Source organism: Mauremys mutica, chromosome 11 (genome assembly GCF_020497125.1).
Source record: "Mauremys mutica isolate MM-2020 ecotype Southern chromosome 11, ASM2049712v1, whole genome shotgun sequence".
NCBI lineage: Eukaryota > Metazoa > Chordata > Testudines > Geoemydidae > Mauremys > Mauremys mutica.
Window position 1 is genome coordinate 29984489 of NC_059082.1, and position 22680 is coordinate 30007168.

General features: G+C 42.9%; 1 protein-coding gene across 10 annotated transcripts in view; it reads right to left on the reverse strand.

The window, feature by feature from the left end:
- Positions 1-22680, reverse strand: part of APBA2 (amyloid beta precursor protein binding family A member 2) — a 228795-nt gene that overhangs the window by 97303 nt on the left and 108812 nt on the right. For all 10 annotated transcript variants that reach the window (XM_044980042.1, XM_044980041.1, XM_044980032.1 and 7 more), the window contains one exon: positions 8653-9638. In XM_044980042.1, the coding sequence (XP_044835977.1) occupies positions 8653-9600 (948 nt within the window). In that variant the 5' untranslated portion in view covers positions 9601-9638. The remainder of the gene's footprint in view (positions 1-8652; positions 9639-22680) is intronic.

The window sequence follows — 22680 nt, forward strand, 5'->3', positions numbered from 1 at the left end:
GCCCTTTAAACCCCGCCCGCAGTTTCGGTGGCCGGGCCGGGTAAGGGGCATTTAAAGGGCGGCGGGGAGCCCGGTGGAGCCTTTTAAATGCCCCCCCCAGCCGCAGGAGCTGCGGGCGGGGTTTAAAGTACTTGAGGATATAATTTTGGCTATACGCGGTTTTTGCTTTACGCGATAACCGCAGACTGGAACCCCCGCCTAAGATAAGACTTGCCTGTAATTCATTCCAAATTGAGAAATCATTTGGGACCTGAAAAAGCAGGATAGCTTGGTTTTCTTTTCCAGATTATGAACAAGAGAGAAAATGATGGTGAAGACAACTGAGTTAGCTGCAAAGCCAATATTTTAAGTTTCTCATGCTGACCTGGCTGACATAGTCTATTTAATTTTTGTTTTTAAAATATATACCCGGTATATATTTCATTTAACTATTTTAGTTTAAAACAATTTTAACAAAAACAAACATGATTTAAAAAAACTTGAATGTTTAATCAAATTTAAAAATGCATATGCTTGTTTTGTTAAAATATTATGTTTGCTGTTGAAGAAAAAATTACAGAATACATAACCTTGTTGTTTTAGTTAAATAAAACAATTGAAATGTCTGTCTGGTGATGTTCTCTTCCTAACACAGCATGGCAAGAAATCCTCCAAATATTAATGATTAACCTGTTGAATTTGAGATAGCTCACCTCCCAATGACTTCATAAATATCTGCTTCAATTACCTTTGGTAAATGAAATAACCAAACAATCATTCATTTTCTGATATAGCTGTAAAACTAAGGGCTTGGCTACACTGGAGAGTTGCAGCGCTGGTGGAGGCTTTACTGCGCTGCAACTTAGTAACTGTCCACACCTGCAAGGCACATCCAGCGCTGCAACTCCCTGGCTGCAGCGCTGTCTGTACACCTGGTCTGCTTGAGGTATAACGAGTGCAGCGCTGGTGATGCAGCGCTGCTCGTCAAGTGTGGCCACACACCAGCGCTGTTATTGGCCTCCAGGGTATTAGGAGATATCCCAGAATGCTTTTAACTAAATTACTCTCTTTGTTTTGTTATGATGCCTCTCTTTGTTTTGTTGTGAACTCGGGGCTCCGGGAGCTGCTTATCTAAAAAACAAACACAGCTCTTGTTTGCTGTGATCAATCTGTAACTGACTGTGAACAATCAATTGAGATAACCACTACCTTGCTGTGAATGAGGCAGGCAGGGGGATGAGTGTTTGCTTGAGGAGAGAAACGGGGGGGGGGGGGGGAGAAAGGGAGTCCGTTGGAGCAGCTGCTTATCTGGTCTGCAGGCTGTTTGCAGTTAAGAGTAAATGAGGGGTCAGGGAAATTTTCAGATTTTGCAAGGCAGGGAGCTGATACACAGTGTCGGCTCCAAAAATCCACTCTCTCTTTCTCCCCCGCTCCCTGTCACACTCCTCCCCACCCCCCTCTTTTGAAAAGCACATTGCTGCCACTTGAACGCTGGGATAGCTGCCCATAATGCATCACTCCCAACAGCGCTGCAAATGCTGCAAATGTGGCCACACTACAGCGCTGGTAGCTGTGAGTGTGGCCACACACCAGCGCTTTCCCTACACAGCTGTATGAAGACAGCTGTAACTCCCAGCGCAGCACACCTGCAAGTGTAGCCATACCTCTAATCTGAAAAGTTTTCAAAATAAATCACTTTAAAAATGTATAGTGTGTACCTTCTAAAAATGAAACCTACATCTATCTCTGAGTTGTGAAGAGTATGTATTGAGGTAATAACAACCAAAAAGATTTTATGTAGAAATCTATGATTAAATCGAGTCTTCCTGACAAGTGATTTAAATCATGATTTAAATCAATTCAATTTAAATTAAATCCACCCTGGGTTTTAGAATACTCTTTGATCCCAGTTTTAGCTTAGGAAGAGTGAACTTTGCCAGTGTAGGGAGCACCAGTCTGGTGACTTTCCCCAATTAATAGCCCCTCTCCTATTGCTTCCCTAAGGTACCTTCACATTCCCTATTACAGTCCCTTATCTTTGCCATTGTTTTGTTTCTTGACAAGTTCCTCCCCTTACAGTATCCTTCGATCTAGCCTTATGCACGAAGGCAGAACAACATCAAACAGTTAAACTGATGTGCATATGGTATTTATAAAAAATTATAAACATAACTCCCTCATTCTACACAGATGTGCTCTGTATACTTAAGCACAGGCAGGCGGTGATCTCCGAAACTAAGAGCTAGTCTACACTGGCAACGCTAAAGCGCTGCCACGGTAATGCTTTAATATGCCTTGTGTGGTCGCAGCGCAGCGCTGGGAGAGAGCTAAAAAAAACCACCTCCACGAGGGGCATAGCTACCAGTGCTGGGAACACAGCTCCCAGTGCTGTTCCACTGTCTACATTGGCACTTTACAGCGCTGCAACTTGCTGTGTTCAGGGGGTGTTTTTTCACACCCCTGAGCGAGAAAGTTGCAGTGCTGCAAATTGCCAGTGTAGACAAGCCCTAAGAGCAGCTCTTAACTATGAGCAGAGACTGAGTTGCTGGTCAGAGGGGAACAGGCTGGGCCTAGCTGATGTCAGCCACACAAGGAATGCCTTGCAAGAAGAAGAGGGCAGGTCCTACAGTAAGTGCAGTATTAAACAAGACTGAGGCTAAGCTTCAGTTTGAATGGGCTGTTTATTAATGCTCCAAGAGCAAGCAGCAAAGATTTTATAGCTAAGCCATATTAGCAACTTTTGGAGCTTGCAGATTTTGCAGCAACCTCTTCTGCTTCAGGTTACAGTTTGATTTCATTTGCAGAGGCTTCCAAACTGTAGGCTGCAGTCAGATAGTTCAAAGTATTTTTTTCCAAAAAGTCCTGTAATAGTTTAATTTTCCAGACAAACTGCACATTAACATTACCAGTCCCACAAGCCATTCAGTTCCCCCAGTGCTTTCCTTTATGAGAGATACTTGACTTAAGTCATAATTGTTCACCCACAAAAAGTGTCTAATTGAGCTGAGTGCACTGTTGTTATCAGAGTTTCTGACCACCTCCAACTTATGTGTGTGTAAAGTTGATTCTTATAAAATAGAACATTAAATTACAAACCAAAAAGAAAGAAAATCTAGATCTGTGGCAACTTTTATATGTGGCAGCTAAATTAATGATCTCAGAGATGTCGAATGTAAAAGAAACATTCATGATCTGGAGGTTGTTGGCATGTTTAAGAGAACTGTCATAGAATTACTAAAATATTCAGTGTTAAAAACTTCTATACTCTTCGTGCGTTTCTGAGATTATACAAAATAAGTATCTTCCTACTGATAATATGGGGGGAGGGGAGTTGCTCCACAGTGACTCTATACATATGAAAACCAGTAAGTTTTAAATGCAGTCAAGATTCCCCATAGGAGAAGGTTTCCCTGATGCAAGGCAATTTCTGCTTTTTTGGCAGATGTACATAATGCATGTAACAGAGATAGACCCATATTTTGACCTCAGACTTGCTCACATGTCCCACTGACCTGAATGGGTGTCATGAATCTCTACGAGCAGCAGTTGGCCCATTGAGTTGCACCATTACAAGAGACAGTGTCGTCTACTTTGTTATGGTTTGTTTGTTTTCCGCGTTGATTGTTTAGTGCCCTCAGACATGCATACATAAATCCCACTGAAGCCGGTGTACATTGCAAGCATCTATCGGATGCCAAACTTAGCCACTCAAAACTTGAAAATAAAATTATTTTCTCACCACTTTTGCCATTTCCATTTCCAACTCTTAAAACATGTATATGACTTGTTAATGTTTATCTTGGACTATGCAGAGTATATGTGTAATTAGTACTGTACATTTTGAAGAATGTGTAAGTATGTGCTGTGGTCAGTGTTAAAGTTGTTACTGGAAAGCGTAATATGAAATTTCATGTCAGAATTACTATTCACTGAATATACAAACTGTACAGATAGCAGAATATTTATGTGACATATATGAACTAACTAGTCATTTCCAGTTTGGTCATTATCAAAATGGATCGTCAAAGTTTACATACAACCTTAGTTTGAGGTATCATTTAAAAGCACCCAGAAGATATACAGGTAAGCTGACCCTGACAAGATTGGAACCTATTATGAGGGGGCTGAAAGGTATTCCATATCCACTTACTAGACCTCTATAACACTGTGGTTACACTTTTGGACTGTGCAACACAAGGTAACTTTTTCCTAATTATTGAAAAACTTTTAGTATGCAAGATATAATACAAAAAAACCACAAACAATTAAAATAGAAATAAATAAGTACATACATCTTTAGCATGCAATACATATCACCTGATGATTTAAAACAGTTTTTATGGCAAGATAACTTGGAGCTTTTACTATGTGACAGCATGCCTTTAATTATTCCCTGTCATTATGACAATAACCATGACATTTTCATAAGCAAGTAAGGCACAGGTCCTTTTAAAAAAAACCCTAAACATTATTTAAAATATTTATTTATATTAAATATTTAGAGAAATGAGCCTGCAAAATTATCCACATGGCCAGGTCCTTATGCCTGTCTGATTCCCCAATAAGTCACTGAGGCTCAGTGTCGGTGTTCAGGGCCCACCCACAGAGGTCCCTTTGCAGGACAGGATCCTAAAATGGCACTTGAGAACTGACAATACCAATACCAATGCAGCACTTCAGAACATTTATACTCTCACACATCCCTGCAGGAAGCCTGATCCTATTTCACCTTGACTTTAATTGGAATTGAAGGTGATCAACATGTGCAATGGGTGCATAGTACACCGCAAGATATGGCCAAAGGTTTATAGGGGTAAACATGTTCAAATTCTGAACACCAAGTTTTGTTTAGTCAACTATACATTGATTTGCTTTTTAACCCTGCCTTTATGTCCCTGGAAAGTGTTGCTCCCACCTTTCCTTTCTGTGAGGGTTTGTATTAGCATAATGAATGCTACACCACACATTAATGCTCTAATGGCCTTGATACCCTCTGTTCTCAGTGAAACCCCGTCAGCTTTGTCCTCAATAGGAATGGCTTTGCCTCTATGACTACCTCTTCTGCTGCAAATGAAGAGTATCCCTTGACTCTGTCACTCCCCAAGCACTTATCACTTCATTCTTAGCTGAAGTGGACCCCTTTATCACTGTATATCTGGCCAGAAATCCTAATCTGCTTTCTCCTGGCTAAGGCTAGGTCTACACTGGCAACTGAATGACAAAACTTTTGTCTTTCAGAGGTGTTAACTGTCCCCCCACCCCCCCAAAAGATAAAAGTTTTGCGTCAACAAGTGCCGGTGTGAACAGCGCATTGTGGGCAGGAGCGCTCTCCTGCCGACAACACAAACACCGCTAGTTGGGGGTGGAAGTTTTTTTGTCAGCAGGAGAGCGGACGAACAGCAGCTACACTGCACGACTTTTAGCGGCACGGCTGTGGTGACACAGCCCTGTCACTAAAAGCTGAGTAGTGTAGACATAGCCTAATATTTGAACAGAAAGGTACAGCATCAAGTAAATACTGTGAGTGCTAGTGCCCTGTACCTGTCTGTAGTCATTCTTTTGACAGTAGTTTTGTCTGAGGAGTGATTTGGAATAGCACTGCACAACGTATTACTGCTACATGAGACATGGTATCAATAACTGCAGCGCAATCTCCATTACTACACAGGAAGGTTTCAGTGCATCGATCCCAATCATGAATAGAAATAGCACTAAGTTAAAGCTCAGACAGGCAGCCCCTCTTTGTGTATTTTCACAGCAGAGGCAATTATAATATCAATTTTCTGGCATTCCAAAACTCCCACTTGTTAGTAATCTGACATGATTAATGTGTGTACAATGGGGCTCACAATCTCATTCAAACCAGGAATTCAGTAGTTTTCTTATTCGTGAGCTCTTCTTGACAACATGCTTTGAAAGACTATACGGCCCAATCATGCAGTCCTTACTCAGGCAATATTCTCAATAGCAGCAATGGAAGAATTGCCTAAGTAAGAACTGGGCCACGTGACAGGAATTTTCTGTCATTTGACTGCAAAATAATCTAATCAGACATTTTTAATCTTGTCCAGTAATTATTCTCCCCCTCATTAATGACCAGATTGTGCAACTCTTAGTGATATCAGTTAGCAGCACTTATGTGAGAGGTGTCACTGAACATGAATATGGTTGCACAATTTCACAGTGTTTAGTGGAATCATTTATGTTAATTTATTTTTAGTTAAATAATTAACCAGAGAATACTTAATTCAATATTATGATTTTCCATACTGATAACTTCAATGAGGGTGAAACAGAACATTTATACTTTTGAAGTTTAATAAAGAACTTTTAATTAAAATTGTTATTTAAAAAAAAAACTTATTCAAGAATATGTATTAGGTGGTCACTTAAATACATGCTCTCTGTTCACCATAAACAAATACTTAGCTATATATTTATATTCAGAGTTCTATAATTATAGATTCTGACTCCTACAGAGAGAGAAGCAGAAACACAATATTAAAAAATGTAAGCTTCTAAGTAAATGATACAAAATTATTTTTTAAAAAGAATCAGAAGTCCCTTTAAGTCCCTTTAAGAAAAAACAAACAGCATCACTTAGTTTTATCTTGTTTTTTAAATACCACAGTCCTTCTGAAAGTACTGAGCCTGATTCTCGCTTCTTCTGTCCAATACTCAGCACAGGAACAGAAAAGGGACCACATTACTGCACTGGAATTAGTCCTTAATGCCCGTCTACTTGTGAGATTTTGTTTTTTGAAAGGATTTCTCTCACTATAAAATGAAACTATTTTACCTTTCCTCTTGAATATACCATCCTTACACCTTTTTAAAAGAAAATCTCATTGGCACATCAGAATTGCTCATTGTAAAAGGAATACTGTACACTAAGCTGGCTTCATTCATTGATTCAACAGACCTGGTTTATTCTTTTTATGTCACAATTTTCTGAAAATAAAATCAACTTGTAAATCCCAAAATAGGAATGATACTTTTTTATTTCCAACATCTTATAGTTTAGAAATATGGTAATAACTCTGGCAAATGGGCAAGCTTGCAAGGCCACCCTAACAGTTTTCAGTATCCGTTATCCTCAAATGTTAGTAGACAGTAAACATTTGTGCATTTGTTTTTTGAGTATAGTGAGCTAATGTCAAGATTGTCTGCTCCAGCATGAGGTTTTCCCATACAGACAGAACTGTAACTTGCTTTTGGCTAACATTAAACATAGGGCAGGGCAATCCAGTCACAAGGCTTCAGTACATTTGTTCATTAAAGGCCAATTTTTACAGTATTTTTAGTCCCCCTCCACAAAACAAATATTGTTATGGTGACCCTGTTATGGAGGCCTGTTAGCCAAGAACGAGACTATAGTACCAGCTACTGTGGTTGGTTATGACATGACCTACAATTCATCCTCCCTTTACCCACATTCAGGCTCTAGAGACAAGAAAGCAAAAGACTGAAAATCAGCCATTAGCATACTAACCAGCCCTTCACCAAAACTAATTTCATTAACCACTTCCCTGTTCTGCCCTCCGTTCTGACCTCATTGCTGGCATGCCATCGACATATGAAAAAATCATAATGAAAAAACTTGATGTATCTACATCCTGCCAGACTATTTTGCTTGATGTGTTTGGTAACTTATTTAAAGACGACATGCCAATCTTTCCAAAGATGTCTGGTCACTGTACAAAAAACCCAGTTTTCTAATAATACTGCTAGTTTACCCACATGGACCAATTTTCTAAGAAATTCAACTTATTGAATAGTGTAGATGTAGAGTTAAGACTATAACGCAGAACAAATATTGCTTTAAATTTGCTTTCATCTATTTTTGAAAGACACAATTTAGTGACATGCTATTTGCATAATGCCTCCAAGAAGTTACTATCACAGTGGTTCTCAAACTTTTTTTTTCGTAGACCACTTGAAAATTGCTGAGGGTCTCGGCGGACCACTTAATGATCTTTCCAAATGTTGTTTGTACATTAGCTAACTATTGTAAAGTGCTTTGGATAAAAGTGCTATATAAAAAAAAACCTTAATAATTAAAGTTTTTTTGTTCTACAAATAAAAGCACACAACTCGTATTTTAATATCAGTAGTCTTACCTTTCTAATGCGATGGATGTGCCCTCTCCCCCATGCCGCAGCAGCCCCCGAGCTGCGGATGGGATGGAGGGAGGTCTCTCCCTCTCTCCCCCACCACGGCAGCCCCTGAGCTGGGGCTGGGAAGGAGAGGGGGGTATCTCTGCCGCCACAGAAGCCACAGAGCTGAGGCTGGGAAGGAACACCGTCTCACCCATGGAGCTGGAGAAAGTCGCCTCTTGCTATGGCCGCCGCAGCCCTGCATAGTCCAAATCCCCCCCACCCCCTCTTCTCACTCCACTGGCCCCTCCCACCTACCCCCTATTCTCCCCAAGGCCACCATCTCACCTTACATGTGCATCTTCTCCAGGGTCCAGACACCTAATTAGTGGAGCCAGGCCCGTGCAGCTCCGCTAATTAGGTGGGTGGCCCTTCATTTTCTCATGTGCAGCCGCCCAGGCGCAAACCTTAGAGGGAACTATCCCTGGACCTCCTGAATGGATCTCGCAGATCACAGTTTGAGAACCTCTGATCTACATGATAAATAGTTTTCTTATTAAAAAATAGAGCCTCGTACCTGTTCTTGCGGCCATTTCTGTCTGTCTTCTGGAGTTCTTGACTTTGTTTTAAAACCTCTAGGCATATCTCCAACATGCTTTGAAGCAGGCGGAATATTCAGTGATTTTGGCCTCCCTTCATGACCAACATCACCTTTTGGACAAGTCTCCTTATAGTCATTTTGCACATTTTCAGTCCCGACATGCTCAGGGCTCATTTCTGTTGTGCTGTTAATGCTGCTCATACTCATGCTCATTTTAATCTCAGCTACAATCTGATCAATGTCTTCTTCCTGCTCTTCCAACTCAGCATCTTCTTTCCTCGAAAGGTAGGGCGACATCCCATGACTGTTTCCATTAGCTTCTGGTGGATAATAGTCCTGATAGCTTTCTTCATTTTGACAGTATTGTATGTTTTCTTCTTGGTCTTGAATCTCCAGAGAAGATACTTCATCCTCCAAAATCTGAACACAGTTATCTTGGTAGTCTTGCCCTTCTGTCACTTCACTTTCATCATTGTGCTGGATGCTAGCTTCTGTCCATTCTTCTTCCACAGCTTCTTGACATTCATCAGTTTCAACTTGGTGTTCTTCATGAGGAACATACTCTTCCCCATTGCAGTCCATTCCTTCCAGATAACTGTCATCCTCTGGACAATACCTAATATAGTATGTGATCCCTTCCTCTTCCTCTGGCAAGCCTTCATCATAGTCCTCCTCTTCAGAGGTATTATTCACATAATCAGAGCTGGAATCGCCATCGCCACTGTTATCATTGCACTCATGTTCCACAGGGGTAGGACTACCTTCTCTGATAGCTGTTAGGTCTCCCTCCTTTGCTATGTAATCTTCACTAGGCAGGTCATTTTCCTCACTTTCAGGCTCCCTGTGGTGAGATGAAGTAGGGCAAGGTATCACCCTGTGATCCAGCATGCTGGTTGTAGTGCTTTGACGTTTCCTGTTTGCCATAGCCGACTTCTTAGGTGACAATCATTTCTAAGCAATTACTGTAAGGAAGAAGAAAAAGGTCATCAGCAGGGATCAGAGTGAAGCTAATGGGAAACAATGAAACTGGTACTTTTAATTTGGTATAAAACAGCTACTTAAAAAAAAACAAAAAAAACCACACAGTCTCCTAAACTATACCATCAAAACTATACTCAATGTAGTCAAAGGTTAAGTCAATGCAGTTGTGCTGTATGCACACAGGTGTAACAATGATCAGAATCTGGCCCATTAGTATATACATAAACAGTAACAACATAAAATAAGAGAAAACCAGTGATGAAAACAGTTATAGAAGTCATGAAACTCAAAAGAAGGTAACATCTTCACCTAGACAGGTAATTCTGCAACTCTGTATCAGACTTTTCCTGTACAGTATCTTTTCTATGTGGAAGATAATGAGTAATTTCAACACCATTTGTTCTCTGAGGGTGGTGATGGTTCTGTGAGAGTATTTATATATGGTACTCTGAGGGGAATTCTGTAGCACTGTTCCCCGCAGAACATGCATTCAACACAATTCATGTCCCCCGCAGAACATACATTCTGCTGGAGAGATGCTGCAATTATACATTTTGTCCACCAGGTGCTGCTGTGGCACCAGAAGAGAGAGCAGCTGGACTCACATGGGGGTAAGAGGCGGCTTTCCTCACAGCAGGGCTAGGTGATGAGGCACAGAATATGGGGGAGACGGACAGATTGGGGCATACAGGGCTGCTGGGGGGGGGGTTACACAAACTGGGTTTCAGAAGGGTTAGTGGGAGGAACAGAGTGGGGCATGGGCACAGGAGCTAATGGGGTGGCAACACTGATCCAAGGGCTGAATGAGAGTGGGGCTGCCAGGCCACATGGGGACAGGAGGAAGGGGGCTGCAGGGAAACATAGGGACAGATGTGCCTGACTGAATGGGAGAGGCTAGGGGATCAGGTACGGTCTGCATGGGGGAGGCTCCCCAACTCTAACAATCCCTCCCCCTGCAAAAAACTATTCCATACTATTCCCACCCACACCCAACAATCTTCCAGGTTCACTCCCAGGCTCCTTCCCTCTCCTGCAGCTCCTCCATTACCCCTAACTCCCCAAGCCTTTGCACTGCTTCTGAGCATTGCAGGAAATAAGTTTCTGTATTGTAGTTTAAATGAATTATTACTCCAAGGTCTGTATTAATATGCCTAATAAGGAATCTATTTGTCAAAAAAACATTTTCTGAATCTTTTGTTGTCTGTATTGTTACATGCTGACAGGTATTTTGAAATAAATTACCAAAATAATTCAAACTAGCATGATTATATTGTGTTATTTTGGCAAATAAAATATGGTGCACAGATTTTTTTTTTAATTTTTGGAGCAGAATTCCCCAGAAGTAATGTAGGAAACTGACTTGTATATTTATTGAATTCTATTGTATTTGCAAGAGGGATACACAGGTTTATAGGGTTTTTAAGCTATATTCATATACACATTTGTATTTTAAAAATATTGTTAATATTAGGCAACCAACATTTTAAAAATAATCTCTTCGAAACTGAAAGGAAGAGACAACAGAAAGCCCTACAATTATGTGTTAAATATATGCCAGTACTGTGTTGATGAATATGCCTCAGGAATGCTTAAATCAATCTTAAAAATTAATCCCAAGCTTCAAATAGGATGAAATTTAAGTGAAAAGTGCAAGGTCACCTATTTAGGGATTAACAACAAGAACTATTGTTATAAGCTGGGGAGGCATCAGTTGGAAGTAACAGAGGAGAAGGAAGGACGGACCTTGGAGTATTGGTTGATCACAGGATGACTATGAGCTGCCAATGTGATATGGCTGTGAAAAAAGCTAATGCAGTCTTGGGATAAATCAGGCGAGGTATTACCAGTAGAGATAAGGAGGTGTTAGTACCGTTATACAAGGCACTGATGAGACCTCCTCTGGAATACTGTGTGCAGTTCTGGTCTCCCATGTTTAAGAAGGATGAATTCAAACTGGAACAGGTTCAGAGAAGGGCTACTAGGATGATCCAAGGAATGGAAAACCTGCTATATGAAAGGAGACTCAAAGAGCTTGGCTTGTTTAGCCTAACCAAAAGAAATCTGAGAGGAGATGGAATTATTTAAGGGAGGGAGAGGAATTACTTAAACTCAGTACCAATGTGGACACAAGAACAAATGGATATAAACTGGCTATCGGGAAGTTTAGACTTGAAATTAGATGAGGGTTTCTAACCATCGGAGTGAAATTCTGGAACAGCCTTCCAAGGGGAGTAGTGGGGGCAAAAGACATAATCTGGCTTCAAGACTAAGTTTGATAAGTTTATGGAGGGGATGGTATAATGGGATAGCCTAATTTTGGCAATTAATTAGTCTTTGACTACTAGCGGTAAATATGCCCAATGGTCTGTGATGGGATGTTAGATGAGGTGGGATCTGAGCTACTACAGAGAATTCTTTCCTGGGTGTCTGGCTGGTGAGTCTTGCTCACATAATGGTCCCTTCTGACCTTAAAGTCTATGATTCTATGATTCAAACATAGGGTTTCCCTCTCTCAAATCCTTTTCCCAGTAATTAGTCATGGAATGACCCTCAGCAATAAAGCAATTATTATCTTTTCAACAGATAAAGTAGGCATTTCTTCAATCATACCGTATTCACTTAAGATCAGACCAAGCTCCCATTGAAGCTGGGGGGGAGGAGTCCATTAATTTGGGAGTGGGATAAGGCACTAACTAAACATAACTCACTGCTTCTTTTTTTCCCCATAGAAAAAAACTAAAGCACCTTCATAAAACCAGAGCAATATCAATAAGTTGGTGTTTACTGAGACCCACCACCTGAATTTGTATCAAACAGGATCCAAGTAGCGTTGAAAGCCAAATTTGTTTTCAAACAATTAAACCTATACACAAGGGGGGGAAAAATCAGACAGTTATAAACAGACACATTAATTACTTCCACTAGTGCCTGTTCACATTTAACTAAATATTTTACTTGTCTAAATACTGATTTCAACAACATACGACAGAATTTGTTTACGTAAGCGGCGTATCATTTTGACATATCTGGTAAGGGCAAGAGGAAAGTGGATAACACTAGATGTGTATGGCACCAGGGTTAAACTATTAGACTTGAAGTGTCTAGCTACCTTACATCATTCTCATATCAGGCTTATGCTAAAAGAGGCCGTTCTCTGTTGTTGCCCATCTCAGCCCCACTACACACCTCATTGTTGTCTCAAGCTGATGGACTTGATTAAACCAGGTGAAGTGAATCTTGCTGCTCTTCACCTGTTTAGAGTTAATTTCATTTAGATCATCATCACACCTACTTCTGAAATTATGCCTTTTACCACAGAGATATTTCAGTCACCAACACGATCATGTCTAGTTAACTAATCGTATAAGCACATGTGCACACACATAGCAACAAGAAAACTGCATAGAAACAGCAGCTGCATGAATGGAAAATTCTTAAAAAACATGAGAAGTGTCACAGGAAAAAAAAATATTGAAGACAGCTGGCACTATATATCTAAAAAAATTGATTGTTTAGGTCATGTACAGCATTTATATCTGCAAGCAAGCAGGCATGATAAGTCAGTTGAGGAATAGTCAGGAATGAGTTATCAAACATGTCATAAAAATTCCCAAGTCATAGCATATTTTATGTTATAGGTACCAAATCCAGAGCTGCAGAACTGGAATTAATTTGCAAACTGGATACCATCGGATTAGGCCTAAATAAAGACTGGGAGTGGTTGGGTCATTACAAAACCTAAACAATTTCCCCAATACTAATTTCTCCCTACTGTTACTCACACCTTCTTGTCAACTGTCTGTGATGGGCCACTCTCTTACCACTTCAAAGGTTATTTTTCTTCCCTTGGTATCCTGCTGTTAATTGATTTATCTCGTTAGACTGACCTCACACTTGGTAAAGCAACCCCCATCCTTTTATGTATTTATACCTGCTCCTGTATTTTTCATTTCATGCATCCAATGAAGTGGGTTCTAGCTGTAGTAGGAGAAAAAAATTGGCTCAGGCCTACACTTTGATAAAGTTAACTTTATGGGTGGCCAGAGGGCAGAAAAGGGTGGCGGGACGGGGGACGGGTTATTGGAGACCGAATAAAGGAGAAGTACAAAAGCAGAACTATCTGTAATCACTAGGTTTGCGAAATATAACTGCCCACTGCTAGTGTTAGAGGAAGTTTATAACTGCAAAGGGCAAATTGTGAATAACAGGAAAGCTGGCTGGTGCTGTTTTCCCTTTTATGGAAAATGTATTCCAATTATGGTAAAAATGTTAACAAGGAAGTATGTATTACTAATTGTGGTTTTATGCTATATAAGCTGTTGAAAAATTTGTATTCGGGGGGAATGCCGGTTCGCTGGTACCCCCCTTGCATGCTCGTAATAAAGGGGCTTCAGGCGGTTCTGATCCAAACACAATGTGTAGTCGTTTTTCCAAGACAATCTTGGTGCTGTTTGACTCAGATCCACAGACTACCCACCGGACTGGGGAGCCACGGACCATTCCCCACCGGACCCAGCTGGCATCTGAAAGGTGAGAGACCTTTTAAATCTCTATTTGGGTTTCCGGTGGAGGACTGTCCAGGGGCACTGTGTCGGGGTGAGTAGCATGCTGGATCCGGACCTTTTGCTGCCAGACACGCCTGACGCCCTTTTAGTTCTGGTTTCCCTGGGAAGAGCCACGGGTAAGTGGCTAGGCGTGAGTTGGAGTCCACACCAGAGAGGCATACAGCTTTCTGCGCCGGGGCTACAGTGCTGTGGTGCCAGTGTAGACACCGTGGCGATTACAGCGCTGTGTCTGGCCTCCGGGAGGTGTCCCACAATGCCTGTTCTCACCTCTCTAGTCATCGGTTTGAACTCTGGTCACCTGAGGGCAGGGCAGTAATCATCATCCCCACCCCATACATTCCTTTGCAAATTTGAAAGTCCCCTTCCTGTTTGCTCGATGATGCATGCAGTGGTTTCAGCACATCTTTCCAGGTCACCATGCCTGCTCCATGCACCAGGCAATCCCACGCTTGGAGCAATGCTGAGCTGCTGGACCTCATCGGCATTTGGGGAGAGGAGGCTGTGCAGTCACAGCTGCACTCCAACCATAGGAATTATGATACCTACGGACAGATTTCACAATACAGGATAGAAAGGGGCCATGACCGAGACACATTGCAATGTAGGGTCAAAGTGAAGGAGCTACAGAACGCCTACCAGAAGGCACGGGAGGCAAACCGCCACTCCGGTACTGCACCCACGAGCTGCCGGATCTACAAAGAGTTGGACACGATACTCGGTAGTGACCCCACCTCCATGGCGAAGGCCCCTGTGGATACTTCATTGGCTCACGTGCCAGTCGAGAGTGGACCGAGCGAGGAGGAGGAAATCTTGGACGAAGAGCGGGAGGGGGATCCAGAGGCAGAGGATGGTTAGGAAGCCAGAGATGCATGCAGTCAGGAGCTCTTTTCTACCCCGAAGGAGCCTAGCCAGTCACAGCAGTTGGATCTTGGCAAAGCAAACAGGAGAGGAGGCCCCTGGTAAGTGGATCTGATTTTGGGAATTGCTGAAGCAATTTGTTGAGGGTAGGAGAGTTGCAGAAAGCAGACTTGTCTCCCACCACATGCCTAGTCTGAGCAGTAGAACAGGCTGTTGATAGACTCCCTCACTTCACAGGAATCTCCCGCAGAGATCTCCAGGAAACTCTAATGGAGATACTGGACAATCCGCTGCTGCAGGTTCCTCGACACAGCTGCTTTGTTTTTTGCCCCATTAACGGTAATTTTCCCATTCCTGAAAATACTTCCATACTGATCACATCCTGTGAAAAGTGTGGGGACAGGAATGATTATCAAGCCCCCTGTACAGTGTTGGCTCTCCCCAAGAGCCACGTGCCCAGTGTACAGCAGGGCCCGGGAAGAGTGATTTACCCTGCCCCTGCGGCTACTCACCATTTTGGGGGTCTTGTAGCTCATGTGTGATTGCCTGGGGTCAGCCAGTTAGTGACAGGTGTGAGAGTACTGGCTGTGTTTTAAAGCACTGAATCAGTGTTGTCTATGATGCAAACAATACTGCTTCTGTAAAATGTTGCATTTAAACTTCACAGAGATGACCCTGGGAGCCCAGCTCCCTTATCGGCAGCAGAACAGCTGCATAGAATTAGAAAGCAGCCACGAAGACCTAAGGAGGACTTTCTCCGTGAGGTTATGATGCACTCTGCCACTGAGAAACAGGAACTGAAGGAGTGGCGGGACAGCGAGAACGCGGCATACCAGAAAGAAGCCATGGAGTGACTCTTAAACATTATGGAGTGCCAAGTAGACACACCCCAGGTGATACTAGCTCTTCAAACCAAGCATCTCCACGCCTGCCCTCCCTTATGGCTGCTGTCACAAAACTTTTTTCCCATGCGTCCGTCCCCCCCCCAACACCGCCAACACACTTATCAACCTCCTGGCTCCACTCTCTACCCGCAGCATTCCACTCCTCCCTCCTCACAGTCCAGCCATGTGAACTCCTACTACCCACTGCACTCAACACCCATCCCTCTGCAGTTTGGCCCTGCTGAAGTTTGGGTATGATCCCTGGACATACACAAATCTGTAGCCATCCCGGGACCCCTCCTCCTCTGGAGACCTTCCCTTTTCTCCCACCCCTCCCTGATGTATTTTTGTCATTTGACTCTCTCCTCTGGTTGTTGTCTTTTAATAAAAGAATTGTGTTGGTTTGAAAGCAATCTTTATTCTATTAAGTGAAAGCAAAAAGAGCACTACAAAGCAACATGCAATTATGTTAAACCCCTTTATTGCATCATGTGCACCAGTAACCTCCTAGCATTACAAGCACTGCAATCCCGAGCATAGCAGCAAATATTAGTGGCTTTCAGCTTCAAATTGCTGCCTCAAGGCATCCCTGATCCTTATGGTCCCGCGCTGTACCACTCAAATAGCCCTGGTCTGGCTGTTCAAACTCAGCCTCCAGGCACTGAGCCTCTGCGGTCCAGCCCTAAGTGAAGCTTTCACCCTTCCCTTCAAAAATATTATGGAGCTTACAATACATGGCTATAAGCATAGGAATATTGTCATCGGCCATGTCCAGCTTCCCATACAGGTATCACCAGCCTTTTAAACGGCCAAATGCAGACTCAACAGTCATTCTGCACTTGCTCAGCCTGTTGCTGAACTGCTCCTTGCTGCAGTCGAATTGCCCCATGTAGGACTTCATAAGCCATGGCATTAAGGGGTAGGCAGGGTCTCCCAGGATCACAATGGGCATTTCGACTTCCCCTATGGTGATCTTCTGGTCTGGGAAGAAAGTCCCTGCTTGCAGCTTCTTGAACAGGCCAGTGTTCTGAAAGATGCATGCGTCATGCACCTTTCTGGACCAGCCTGCCTCAATGTCCGTGAAATGCCCAAGGTGATCCACAAGCGCCTGGAGAACCATTGAAAAATACCCCTTGCGATTAATGTACTCAGTGACTAAGTGATCCGGTGCCAGAATTGGAATGTGCGTGCCATCTATCGGCACTCCGCAGTTAGGGAAGCCCATTTGTGCAAAGCCATTCACTATGTCACGCACGTTGCCCAGAGTCACGGTCTTTTGGAGCAGGATGCAATTAATGGTCCTGCACAGTTCCATCAACACGACTCCAATGGTTGACTTTCCTTCTCCAAACTGGTTAGCAACTGACCGGTAGCAGTCTGGAGTAGCCAGCTTCCATAGTGCAATCGCCATGCGCTTCTCCAGCGACAGGGCAGCTCTCATTCTCATGTCCTTGCTCCGCAGGGCTGGGGTGAGCTCATCACACAGTCCCATGAATGTGGCTTTTCTCATGCAAAAGTTCTGCAGCCACTGCTTTTCATCCCAGTTGTGCATCATGATGTGATCCCACCACTCAGTGCTTGTTTCCTGAGCCCAAAAGCGCCATTCCATTGTGATCAGCACCTCCGTGATGCCACAAGCAATCTTGTGTCATAGCTACTTCGCGTAGCAAGATCAATTTTGCACTCCTCTTGCCTTTGTAGTTTAAGGAATAACTCCACTGCCACTCATGACGCGTTGGTAAGAGCGAGCAGCATGCTGCTCAGCAGTTCGGAATCCATTCCTGCAGCCTGAAAGAGGCAGGGCGGTAAACAAACCGCTGAAAGATGGTACCAAATGCGGACAGAAGCACAGGGATTGCTGGGATGTGAAGCAATAGATCATGGGGCATTGGGACAAGACCCAGGATGCCCCACGACCTCCTCCGCCTTGCCACAACTCTTAGTGGCAAAAGAGAAAGAGATGCTCTGTGGGATAACTGCCCAGAGTGCACTGCTCCAAATAGCGCTGCAGGTGCCACAAGTGCGAACACGCTATTGCATAGGCAGCTGTCAGTGTGAACACACAACAGCGGTTTCCCTTCAGCGCTCTCTAAGCGGCGCTGTAACTGCCAGTGCTGTAACTTTACCAGTGTAGACATCCCCTTACTAAAGTCAAGATATAACACATCTACTGCTCCCCCACCCCAACTCATAAGGCTTGTTACCATGTCAAAGAAAGCTATTAGGTTGGTTTGACACAATTTATTCTTGCAAATACATGCTGTTACTTATCACCTTATTATCTTCTAGGTGTTTGCAAATGGATTGCTTAATTATTTGCTCTATTATCTTTCCAGGTACTCAAGTTAAACTGACTGGTCTTTAATTCCCCAGGTTGTCCTTATTTCTCTTTTTATAGATGGGCACTATATTTGCCCCTTTCCAGTCCTCTGGATTCTCTCCCGTCTTCCATGAGTTTTTGAAGATAATCACTAATGACTCAGATATCTCCTCAGTCAGCTCCTTGAGTATTCTAGGTTGTACTTCATCGGGCCCTACTGACTTGAAGACATCTAACTTATTTACGTAATTTTTAACTTGTTCTGCCCCTACTTTCGCCTCAAATCCTACCTCATTTTCACTGGTGTTCGCTATATTAGACATCCAATCGCTGCTAAACTTTTTGATGAAAATTGAACAAAAGAGTCATTTTGCACTTATGCCATTCACACATTTTCTATTATTGTTTTTTTTCCCCCGTCATTGAGTAATGGGCTACCCTGTCCTTGGTCTTCCTCTTGCTTCTAATGTATTTGTAGAATGTTTTCTTGTTACCCTTTATGTCTCTAGCTAGTTTAATCTCATTATCATCTGATTTAATTGGCATCATAATTCTATCTAGTCCTCTACAAGGAATGACTCAAATGCTTCTGAGGAAGACCTGCTCTAGTCAATCTGCCGCTACTTCTGTCTAGCCATTCACACCATGCCTCCCACTGTTTACTTGTACTCCATGCTATTTTTAACTAGGCTTTGCCATCAAATCCTTGTATTAATGTACAGATTTCCTAAGCAGGTTAAGCACCTAACTTCCATTGATTTCAACTGGACTAGGCATCTAACCTGCTTAGGCCCTTCCGAAAATTGCACCAGATACTTAGCTGTAGCTTTTGGCAAATAAATAGAGTTGAAAATCTGGCCCAGGGAGCTCGTGTTTGATGTGGAATGGACAGGGAGTGAACCAATCAGAGCAATGAGCCAGGAAGATAACAACAGCTGGTAGCAGCATTTTGAATCGACTTAAGGGAGTAAGAGTAGAACAATCTACCTTGTAGTGATATTCTATTCTGTAAATACAACCCCGTTTAATCTATGCCTTGTTTTATATGGGAATATAAGAACAGTGTTTCTGCTCTGCAGTTCTTGCGCCATCGTTTAAAATCTGAGAACAGTAACTCCTTGCTTAACGTTGTACTTATGTTCCTGAAAAATGCTACTTTAAGCAAAATGTTAAGCGAATCCAATTTCCCCATAAGAATTAATGTAAAGGGGGGGGGGGTTAGGTTCCAGGAAAAAAATGTCACCAGACAAAAAAAGACTTTTATATATATACACATACATACACACACACACATATACACAGTATAAGTTTTAAACAAACAAACAAAGCAATGATGATTGTGAAGCTTGGTTGAGGTGGTGAAGTCAGAGGGTGGGATATTTCCCAGGGAATGCCTTACTGCTAAATGTAGCACTTGGCTGAGCCCTCAAGGATTAACACATTGTTGTTAATGTAGCCTCACACTCTACAAGGCAGCACAAATGGAGGGAGGGGAGACAGCATGGCAGAGAGAGAGACAGAGACACACACCCTGTGTGAGAGAGAGAGACAGACGCCCCTTTAAGGGGCACATTGCCCCTTTAAGTACGCTGACCCCACTCTAAGTACATTAGCAAACAGACAGCCACTGCTGCCAGCAGTCTTGAGCCCTGTAGTGTCCCTCCCCTTGTGGAGATAAGGTACAGGAGATGGGGATACAGGAGCGGGGGGAGAGGGACACCCTGACATTAACACCTCTCTTCCTCCCCACCCCGCACAGCAAGCAGGAGGCTCCCAGGAGCAGCTCCAAGGCAGAGGGCAGGAGCAGCACACAGCAGTGGGGGGAGGGACAGCTGAGCTGCCCAGCAGTTGATAGCCTGCTGGGCGGCTGCCACACAGGGAACTTAGGGGAACTGATAGGGCGGTTGCTGGTCCACCCTGGTTCCAAGCCCCCACCAGCTAGCTCCAACGGGCTGCTCTTTCTGCAAGCAGTGGACAAACCAGGCAGCTGTCAAACAACATGATAAGGGAGCACTGCACAACTTTAAACAAGCATGTTCCCTAATTGATCAGCAACATAACAATGAAACAACATTAACCTGAAGAATTTTAAGTGAGGAGTTACTGTATTACAATATCCATCTTCTTCGTTGCTTTCATTTTTATGGGAAGAATTGTGCCTTTCCCCACTGCAGCAAAGCACAGTGATGACTGCACTCACATACGGGGCTGCTACTGAAATCTTTACATTTGCTGCCCGACACTTCCTATAAGCCAATATCCGGATCCTAGAGCCCATTGGAAGCAACAGGCTGAGTGCTAGGTCCAACTGGTCATGCCACACATGAGGAGTAATCCATGGAGGTCACTTTTGTTCAATGGCTGAAGTAGCCAATGCATGTAGGTGGCCCTCTGCTGGATGAGGGAGAATGAGAGAATTCAGAGCAGTGGATCCCCTGCTTCCTATATGCAAGAGGTTCTGAACCATTCAGAAGGTGCTCACACCCTGCACAGCTACTTATGGCCAGCTTTCCCCTGACACAGTGGAACTACATCAGTTCTGTTGCACAGCGGATCTCTGCAGCAATGGAAACTCTACAAATATTGCAAAACGACAGATGGATACTAGCCCTGGAGGCAGGTGACCTAGGTTCGATTACACTGAGCTGTTGGCCAAGTCACTTCCCACCTCTGTGACTCAGTTTGCCCTCCCACCCTTTCTCTCTTCCCTGAAGAGCTCTGCTAACTAAGTACACAAGAAAGACAGTCCTATGATGAGTTTGTACAGTGCCTAGCACAATGAGGCCCTGATCTTTGTTAGAGCCTCTAGGCCGGGGTAGTCAATAGGCAGACTGTGGGCCAAATCGGACTGCCAGACCCTTTTGAATGGACCCCAAAATCTTTTTATTTACTTAATAAAATAGTAATAATATTATTATTTTCTCTAGAGACTGAACCTTGACCAAAATAATTGACTACCCCTGCTGTAAGCCATAAAGAAATACAAATAGTAAACTACATTAATTTCTTGTAAATATTTTAACAACAACCATCATATCTGTAAGATTTCAACTAATGTTGAGAGGATATTTTGGTTTTTACCTGTATCAAATGAAGTTTAAACTTTCTGAACAGCAAATATGATTGCAATATACATATTTACTAGGTTCACTTTAACTTTTATTCAGTTTTCTGATAATTTTTCCCCATCAAGTTTGTTGTTTAGAAAATGCTAGAAGCTAAAAAAAATATATATTTTAAAGTCCTCAAATGATCCCATGTGTAGAGCCCTGTGTAGATACAAAATTTGTACCCGTGGATGCAGATAACCATGGATATAAAGTGGATATCCACAGAGCTGCAAGGCTCTACCCTGAACTGCAGCGGCGAAAGGAGATGCAGACCGCTGTGTGGAAGGGATTCCTGTCTGGGAGCGTGCGAACCGCTTGCACACACTAGCGCAACCAGGGACAGCTGCTGGTGAGCCTGGTGCCCGCCCCAGTGAGCAGGGCTAGGGGCAGTACAGCCAGTCCAGAGGAGCTGCCCGGGCAAGCAGCAGCCCAGCATGGTTCCTGGTAAAGCCCTGCAGCTCCGCAGATATCCGCTTTATATCCGTGGATACAAATTTGATATTCATGCAGGGCTCTAATAACCCTTTGAAAGCCAACTTAAGCCCAGTTTATAGGGAATTTGGGATAATTTTTGAGGGAACCCTTTCCTTGACAAATAGTTTCAGATAGAGTCATTTTCATCTGAAATACTGCATTACCCAGGTCAATTCACTGACTTCTGTCTGGATTTCGGTTAAAGTCCCTATGATTCACGTAGTTTTAGGGTTCATTTGCCTTCCCAAAACTCAGGTGGTGCAAATCCATATGAATTGTAACATGCACAAAGTTACCAACTTTCCTGTGAACTGAAAGTGGCAAGCTGAAATACAGCCTGAATGAGTTTACAGGTCTAGACAGACAAATGGTGAGAGGGGAAACACAGCCAAGGCAAGGTCAGTCGCAGACCTGGGAAGAGAACCCATGTTTGACTTCCACCTTAGTCTCCTGTCCGCTAACTGCCTCCCCATGTTGCCTAGAAGATGTAAGTGGAAACAATGTCTTTATAAATGTAATGCTAATTACTAAACTGAAAGAATGGAATACTGTATATGCCACAGATGCTGCTGGCACAAGAAGTGAACTTGCTCATCTTGGTAAAAAGAACATAGAAGGTTACAGCAGCTTCAAAACACTATTGATCAGAAAAGCAATCAGACACCAATCTTGGTAATACTTAAATTGTTACTGAATGTTACAATTAAATTAAGTAACTACAGCATCAGTTTATGCTGTAATATTGATTTATTACAATAAACATGATTAAAAACAGAAAAGATGGTAACCGCTTCTAATGGGCAATACACTAA